General features: G+C 31.9%; 1 protein-coding gene across 1 annotated transcript; it reads left to right on the top strand.

Moving 5' to 3' along the window:
- Positions 1 to 2,409: 2,409 nt before the first annotated feature.
- LOC108830460 (eukaryotic initiation factor 4A-1) lies at positions 2,410 to 4,738 on the top strand. Its single transcript, XM_018604057.2, has 4 exons — positions 2,410 to 2,573; positions 3,140 to 3,209; positions 3,295 to 3,398; positions 3,479 to 4,738. Exons 2-4 carry the CDS (start codon positions 3,142 to 3,144, stop codon positions 4,543 to 4,545), a joined length of 1,239 nt encoding a protein of 412 aa, XP_018459559.1. The 5' UTR covers positions 2,410 to 2,573; positions 3,140 to 3,141; the 3' UTR covers positions 4,546 to 4,738.
- The last annotated feature ends 4,523 nt before the right edge of the window (positions 4,739 to 9,261 follow it).

Genomic DNA, 9,261 nt, shown 5'->3' with positions numbered 1-9,261 from the left:
GATCTTCATACCTCTCCAACTTGAATTGCTTTTTCCCCTTCCTCCTTTAGTATCTTAGCGAGATAACCCTCTTCCATGCATTCCATTTCAACGGTTGCTTTGTCCTAAAATAATATAGATTGATATTAGTGTTATATTCCTGGCACAATAGTATAAACAAAGAAGAGATTCAATCTAAATTAACATTACAGTTTCAACTTCACAAAGCACTTCACCGGGAGCGACTTTATCACCTTCTTTCTTCAGCCACCTGGCAATGTTACCCTGAGGTTTGTACAGATAGCTTTAGCATAAAGGTAAAATAATTCAACAACTTAAACTGTAGTAAGGAAGTAATCGGAGGTATATGCCTCAGTCATTGTTGGCGAAAGAGAAGGCATTCCGATCTCTTGATGAGGAGGAAGATCTGAAACAGATGCATAAGCTCTTGGTAAGATTGAACCACGTAGGAATGAATTGAACCACGTAAGAATGCATATTCACAGTAACAGAAAAACATGATTGGCGCAAAAGACCTAAAAACCCAAGTCAAAACGTGATAGAAATTATGCGTAACACTACTATAGATGTCGTTAATCAGCTACATAGCTAGCATATACAAGACAAGACAAGACAAGAAATTTTACTACAAATGGTATGATATAAGTCTGGCACAATAAGATCAGAAATTTAGTTTTCTGTACAGCCTGATAATCATTGACGTCAAAGAATATGAACAGAAGAGGAAGCTGAAAGTTACAAGAGTAGGAATAAACTCGGGATGAAGGAACTAAGTACCTGAACCGGATGAAAATCCTCTTACTGATCGCATCTGCGAGCTGATACGCAAACAAAAGAAGCTTACTGTTAGGATAGACGTATTTATTCAGGCAGTAAGAAGTATGCACTTTGGCAATGTGCGGAGTAACTACCTGGTATATTCTCTATTATAAAATGGTGGCCCTGTCATTGGCTTTGTGCTCATCGTTGAAATACCGCTAGGCATTGGTACCTATATAACACATTTAATGACTTCACGAATATTAAAAACACACACAGAGGATTATGCTATTAGACATGATGTAGACGAGAAAAGGAAACTGAAGAGCAAGGGGCTTTACAGTGCTGGCACGACATATAGAAATTCTCTCTAACGGGGAATAAGACAGACGAGTCTTGAGCATATCTGAAGAGGCCAAAACAGAAAATAATGAAGCAACAAGTATATATATATATATACTCAAAAATATATCAATTTTCAATTATATGATCATGTAACGAAGAAACGATATATGAAGAGGAGAGTTGATTTAACCTTGTCTTGCAGTGAGAGAAGTGTTGTTGGAGAAGCCGCGGACTGCTGCCACAGCATGCTCACGCCGAAGTAAAGTGGAGACATGTTTAAGCTGTCAAATAACAACAACCATCACATCAAAAGTGGTGTTAACAGAGATTACATTCGGACAAGTAACGATTAGCTGTAAAAGTAAGATACTTTCTAAGTGGGCTATGCATCCGAATGTAAGTATACATATAAACTTCACCAAACCGTACAAGGAGCTCACTAATGCTTCTCAATAGAGAATTAAGAAATAGCCATGACTAACACAATCAACACAATTAAAATGGACAATCGATTGGACTAGAACAATAAAGATCATCAACACTTGGAAGCGTTAAACGAATGAATCAAAAACGAAGAAACGATCAACGGAAGAAGTAGAAAACGATCAAAACGGCACAGAAAATGAGAATCAGGTAGGTACCTTCTTGGAATGAATGATGATACGAGATGCGTAAGTCATAGCCGATCAGAACTGTTTAGGGTTTTCAGGAAAAAAATCGAGATTTGAGTTTCCAATTTCAATTTCGAGCTGTTGTTGTTATGGATTCTCTTGTGGAGCTTTTGCGTCTTGCCAAAAGACAGCGATCATCAGGTGCGTTAGTTAGTTAAGTAGGGGTGGGAATAAATCCAACGGCTGGGATTAGTCAATAACTATTCCAAAAAGTCAACTATTTTAATGGGCCTACTTCAGTTAATGGGTCTTGAGAAATATATAACAGCTTCTGCTGACATTTATATTTGTTTCTTCACCTTTAGTGGTTTTTGAGATGGTGCTAGCTAAGCTAAGCTAACCAATTTTATACACTGTGACACATTCTATCACTAATTGCTGTTAATTAGTGTTTTTTGGGACACAGGTGGTTAAAACTTACTCCTTAAGACACGAACTGGTGTTCCTGTCCCGTCCAACGCAAAACAAGTAAACTGAAAGGCCAAGTAAGGGCAAAAGCGGAACTACGAGAAAAATAGGAGAATGATTCCTATCGAGAAAACCCTAGCACGACGACTCGTGTAAAGAAAAAAAAAAAGGAAAAAGAAAAAGAGAAGAGAGGAGGAGGAGTATATAAAGATAAATAACGTGTTTCTCTCAGCCTCTATTTACCAATTGTTTCAGTCTCTCTCTCCTTTACAAAGCCTCAATCTTCGCTCTCCCTTCGCCGCGGTTTAGATCCGAGTTTGGGAGATACAGCCTCCCTAAAAGTTAAACAAAAAAGCACTCTACTTCAGTTTCCAATCTTTTTCTCTCCAGGTTTGCCTCGGACTTAGTGATTCTCGATTCAGTTATTGATTGGGTCTTTACTTTCTTTTTCCTATATACTGTTCTGGCAGATATGTTTCGAAAGTTTATAAATTTATTTGATTCATTCATATAAAAAAATCTGATAACTTCTCTGCCGATAGTTACAGCCTTACAGGTGATGCTTTTAGATCGCGTTTATATTTTTCTACCTACTATAGATTATGAGCACCGATGATGACGAATATTTATGTTTGGATCTACCCTTAGCTTTATAAAATCTACTGATTTTTGTGGCGTAAGGATGTCTTTCTAAGACCAAAGTCTCTCAATAGAAAAATAGGATTTGGCTTCAAGCTCTACTGATTTTGTTTGTGTTGTGACACCAGATTGTTCTTATCTCGTTACTAACTTTGTTTGTTTGAATTAAATGGAGGAATTGGCTTGAGTGGTTTGTGTCTATCGTATTGGATTTAACCATATGTCTTTAAAAACATTCTCTCCGAACATTCTTTATTGTAGTTGTTGGCTTTTGTTTTCTGTTATCGCTAATTGTTGTTGTTCTGTGTTACATGTAGTCATGGCAGGATCCGCACCCGAAGGCACACAGTTTGATGCACGTCAGTTCGACCAGAAGTTGAACGATGTGTGAGTTTCTTACTCTGTTTCATTCTTTTGTGTATTGTTGTATGTAAACTCTAGTTTCTTACTGTTTTTTTTTTATGGGATGCAGCCTTGAGGGACAGGATGAGTTCTTCACCTCTTACGATGAGGTTCACGACAGCTTTGACGCCATGGGTCTTCAAGAAAATCTCCTCAGGGGTATCTACGCTTATGGTAACGTCTCCAATAACCTTTCTTTTTTTTGTTCTTCTCTCTCTCTTTCTTTTAAAACCTGACCTCTTTTTACTACACAGGTTTTGAGAAGCCCTCTGCGATTCAGCAAAGAGGAATCGTCCCTTTCTGCAAGGGCCTCGACGTGATCCAACAGGCCCAGTCCGGTACCGGCAAAACCGCAACGTTCTGCTCCGGCGTCCTTCAGCAGCTGGACTTCACCATCGTCCAGTGCCAGGCCCTCGTCCTCGCACCAACCAGAGAGCTCGCCCAGCAGATTGAAAAGGTCATGAGAGCCCTCGGCGACTACCTCGGCGTCAAGGTCCACGCCTGCGTCGGCGGGACGAGCGTCCGCGAGGACCAGCGCATCCTCCAGGCCGGCGTCCACGTCGTCGTGGGAACCCCTGGACGCGTCTTCGACATGCTCAAGAGACAGTCCCTCCGCGCGGACAACATCAAGATGTTCGTCCTCGACGAGGCCGACGAGATGCTCTCACGCGGTTTCAAGGACCAGATCTACGACATCTTCCAGCTCCTCCCTCCCAAGATCCAGGTCGGCGTCTTCTCGGCGACCATGCCTCCCGAAGCTCTAGAGATTACGAGGAAGTTCATGAGCAAGCCGGTGAGGATCCTGGTGAAGCGAGACGAGCTCACACTGGAAGGTATCAAGCAGTTCTACGTCAACGTGGAGAAGGAAGACTGGAAGCTCGAGACGCTCTGCGACCTCTACGAGACGCTAGCCATCACTCAGAGCGTCATCTTCGTGAACACCAGGAGGAAGGTTGACTGGCTCACCGATAAAATGAGGGGCCGGGACCACACTGTCTCGGCCACTCACGGGGACATGGACCAGAACACGAGAGACATCATCATGAGGGAGTTCAGGTCCGGCTCCTCGCGCGTGCTCATCACGACCGATCTGTTGGCTCGTGGTATCGATGTGCAGCAGGTGTCGCTGGTGATCAACTACGATCTGCCGACTCAGCCGGAGAATTACCTCCACCGTATTGGAAGGAGTGGGAGGTTTGGGAGGAAAGGTGTGGCGATTAACTTTGTGACCAAGGATGATGAGAGGATGTTGTTTGATATTCAGAAGTTTTACAATGTCGTTGTTGAGGAGCTTCCTTCTAACGTTGCTGATCTCCTGTGAAGAGGGAGAGGTTCTCGCTGTTCTAATCACACCGGAGAAGAAAAGGTTTTCTTTTGTTTTTTGAAAGGCACAACGACTACTCTTTGATTTGATTTTGACACTTCTCTCTCTCTCTTTACGAACATATCTCTCTCTATCTCTCTTTTCCGACCATTTTTATATTTAAGATCATATGGAATGTTTATTTCTGGTTTGTTGTTTGTCTTTTGTTTTTGTATCCATCAAATCTTTTTCGTGAAAGTTTTGTTTTAAAAACGTGTTTCTACTCTTATCATAGTCCTTTTATCACTCCAAGCTTATAAACCAAAGAAAAATCCAACATTGTTTTAAAATTAATTAACATAATAGTGGCTTGTGTATGCATTAGCGTGACCCTTAACTTGATACCATGATGATTTTTTTTGCCTCACCATTTAACGTCTCCCTCTTCTTATTACATCTTCTTTTAGTTTGAAGTTTTTTTTTATTCTAGTTTACAACAATGTTTTTTAGTCATGTTGAAAATAAAAATATATTCCTCAAGTTTGTATATAGTATTATATTTCTCAGAAAATGTATTATTCAAAATTTATAGAGGATGAATGTTCATTATGTGTTTGATGATATATTCAAGCCTACCACCGACAAAGGTTGCTTTTATAATTTTGAATGAAATTATTGGTCTGAGAAAGTTCTGCCAAGTTTCTTCACGAAAATGAAACTGGTATTGAATTAAATAAGAAAGATAACTCGAGTTATTCCATCGTTTAATTCTAATGAGAAATAACCGGTTCGGACAAAAAAGCACGTGCCGACTAGAAAAAAATAGTTGGGAAAGCATCGCATCACATCACATCCACACAAACCAACTACGACAATGGTAAGAAAAAAAAGCTTGAAAAGTCCAATGATTTAATTGAAACCAAATTTGTAACATACTAATCTAATCTATTAATTTAGGGATTATCTACTATTTGAAGTTCTCATTTAAATTTTTGGACTCTTTCATAGTTATTGCTAGAATATATCATGCCTCCTATACAATGCAACCTACCAACTTAAATTAAACCAAATCTTAACCAACATAGATTAGTTAAACGTAACCAGTAACACTTTATAATATTTTGGTTAATCTCTTAATATAATTAGATCACTAGATCTTGACCCGCCCAACTGGGCGGGTATTTATTTTATGTTTTTTATTTATAAATGATGTAGACGGGTATTTATTTTATGTTTTTAGTTTTTTATTTATAAATGATATATTTGTAATATTTTAACATAAATTCAGATTGAAAATTAACGGTTGTAGTTATAATAAAAATTAAAAGTTTAAAAAATATTTTGATATAAATTTTAAATTCCTAATTAAAATAATATAGAAATGAGCCATAATTTTTTCCAATTCCAAAATCTTAGCATTTTTAATAACAAATAAAATAATTTATAAATACATAAAAGATATAAACATATTTGAAATTAAAATGAATTTGTTAAAAAAATATCTTACGCCATTGTTATTTATTTCTATAGTTTAACCCGTGGCCGTATAAATATTTGCTTTCACTTCAATTTTTTCTTTGTTCTAATGATAATACACACACACACACACACATATATATATATATATATATATATATATATATATATATAACATTTTAAAACAAAATTGTTAGCATAACATTTTAAAACAAAAATTTTATTTATTACTTTAAATAATTATATTATGTGAATTTAATCGTCTATTATATCAGAGTGTATCATATAAAAATCTAATATTTATAACTAATTGGACTTATATTATAAAAGTGTTATACTAACAATTTATAAATAAAATATTTTATATTTATTTATATGATATATAAATTGATTTTGATGTGCGATTTTATTTAATTATTTTATTAATAAAAAATATTAAATGTTAACAAAAAATCTATAAGGAAATTTATTTTGGTTAAGATTCATCTAATCTATTAATTTAGGGATTATCTACTATTTGAAGTTCTCATTTAAATTTTGGACTCTTTCATAGTTGTTGCTAGAATATATCATGCCTCCTATACAATGCAACCTACCAACTTAAATTAAACCAAATCTTAACCAACATAGATTAGTTAAACGTAACCAGTAACACTTTTATAATATTTTGGTTAATCTCTTAATATAATTAGATCACTAGATCTTGACCGCCCAACCGGGCGGGTATTTATTTTATGTTTTTATTTTTTTTATTTATAAATGATGTGGGCGGGTATTTATTTTATGTTTTTAGTTTTTTATTTATAAATTATATATTTGTAATATTTAAACATAAATTCAGATTGAAAATTAACAGTTGTAGTTATAATAAAAATTAAAAGTTTAAAAAAATATTTTGATATAAATTTTAAATTCCTAATTAAAATAATATAGAAATGGGTCATAATTTTTTCCAATTCCAAAATCTTAGCATTCTTAATAACAAATAAAATAATTTATAAATACATAAAAGATATAAACATATTTGAAATTAAAATAAATTTGTTAAAAAATATCTTACACTATTGTTATTTATTTCTATAGTTTAACCGTGGCCGTATAAATATTTGCTTTCACTTCAATTTTTTCTTTGTTCTAATGATATTACATATATATATATATATATATATATAACATTTTAAAACAAAATTGTTAGCATAACATTTTAAAACAAAAATTTTATTTATTACTTTAAATAATTATATTATGTGAATTTAATCGTCTATTATATCAGAGTGTATCATATAAAAATCTAATATTTATAACTAATTGGACTTATATTATAAAAGTGTTATACTAACAATTTATAAATAAATATTTTATATTTTATTTATATGATATATAAATTGATTTTGATGTGCGATTTTTATTTAATTATTTTTATTAATAAAAAATATTAAATGTTAACAAAAAATCTATAAGGAAATTTATTTTGGTTAAGATTCATTCTATTAAACAAATCTATTATTTAAATTAGGAAAAGACATTAAATACTTAAATCTATCATTTAAATAAGGAAAAGACAAAATTCTCTACTATCTTTGTTACCAAACAAAATTTTTTTTTTTAAAGATTCCTATCCCTATTACCAAAAAGAAGCTTAAAGTACTTCTACTTTAATAAGATAGATATAAAACTGAACCACTCTTAAATCAACGAGTTCCATATCATTCCAATCCCTATTAAAGATTCCTATCCCTATTACCAAAAAGAAGCTTAAAGTACTTCTAATCTATTAATTTAGGGATTATCTACTATTTGAAGTTCTCATTTAAATTTTGGACTCTTTCATAGTTATTGCTAGAATATATCATGCCTCCTATACAATGCAACCTACCAACTTAAATTAAACCAAATCTTAACCAACATAGATTAGTTAAACGTAACCAGTAACACTTTTATAATATTTTTGGTTAATCTCTTAATATAATTAGATCACTAGATCTTGACCCGCCCAACTGGGCGGTATTTATTTTATGTTTTTTATTTATAAATGATGTAGACGGGTATTTATTTTATGTTTTTAGTTTTTTATTTATAAATGATATATTTGTAATATTTAAACATAAATTCAGATTGAAAATTAACGGTTGTAGTTATAATAAAAATTAAAAGTTTAAAAAATATTTTGATATAAATTTTAAATTCCTAATTAAAATAATATAGAAATGAGCCATAATTTTTTCCAATTCCAAAATCTTAGCATTTTTAATAACAAATAAAATAATTTATAAATACATAAAAGATATAAACATATTTGAAATTAAAATGAATTTGTTAAAAAAATATCTTACGCCATTGTTATTTATTTCTATAGTTTAACCCGTGGCCGTATAAATATTTGCTTTCACTTCAATTTTTTCTTTGTTCTAATGATAATACACACACACACACACATATATATATATATATATATATATATATATATATACATTTTAAAACAAAATTGTTAGCATAACATTTTAAAACAAAAATTTATTTATTACTTTAAATAATTATATTATGTGAATTTAATCGTCTATTATATCAGAGTGTATCATATAAAAATCTAATATTTATAACTAATTGGACTTATATTATAAAAGTGTTATACTAACAATTTATAAATAAAATATTTTATATTTTATTTATATGATATATAAATTGATTTTGATGTGCGATTTTTATTTAATTATTTTTATTAATAAAAAATATTAAATGTTAACAAAAAATCTATAAGGAAATTTATTTTGGTTAAGATTCATCTAATCTATTAATTTAGGGATTATCTACTATTTGAAGTTCTCATTTAAATTTTGGACTCTTTCATAGTTGTTGCTAGAATATATCATGCCTCCTATACAATGCAACCTACCAACTTAAATTAAACCAAATCTTAACCAACATAGATTAGTTAAACGTAACCAGTAACACTTTTATAATATTTTTGGTTAATCTCTTAATATAATTAGATCACTAGATCTTGACCCGCCCAACCGGGCGGGTATTTATTTTATGTTTTTATTTTTTTTATTTATAAATGATGTGGGCGGGTATTTATTTTATGTTTTTAGTTTTTTATTTATAAATTATATATTTGTAATATTTAAACATAAATTCAGATTGAAAATTAACAGTTGTAGTTATAATAAAAATTAAAAGTTTAAAAAAATATTTTGATATAAATTTTAAATTCCTAATTAAAATAATATAGAAATGGGTCATAATTTTTTCCAATTC

Source organism: Raphanus sativus, chromosome 5, assembly GCF_000801105.2.
Source record: "Raphanus sativus cultivar WK10039 chromosome 5, ASM80110v3, whole genome shotgun sequence".
Taxonomy (NCBI): Eukaryota; Viridiplantae; Streptophyta; class Magnoliopsida; order Brassicales; family Brassicaceae; genus Raphanus; species Raphanus sativus.
This window is presented reverse-complemented; position numbering and strand designations above follow the sequence as displayed.

Coding starts and splice junctions, on each gene's coding strand:
- LOC108830460 (XM_018604057.2), top strand. CDS start 3,142: ATGGCAGGATCCGCACCCGAAGGCACACAGTTTGATGCACGTCAGTTC. Junction 3,210..3,294: donor GACCAGAAGTTGAACGATGT/GTGAGTTTCTTA, acceptor TATGGGATGCAG/CCTTGAGGGACAGGATGAGT. Junction 3,399..3,478: donor CAGGGGTATCTACGCTTATG/GTAACGTCTCCA, acceptor TTTACTACACAG/GTTTTGAGAAGCCCTCTGCG.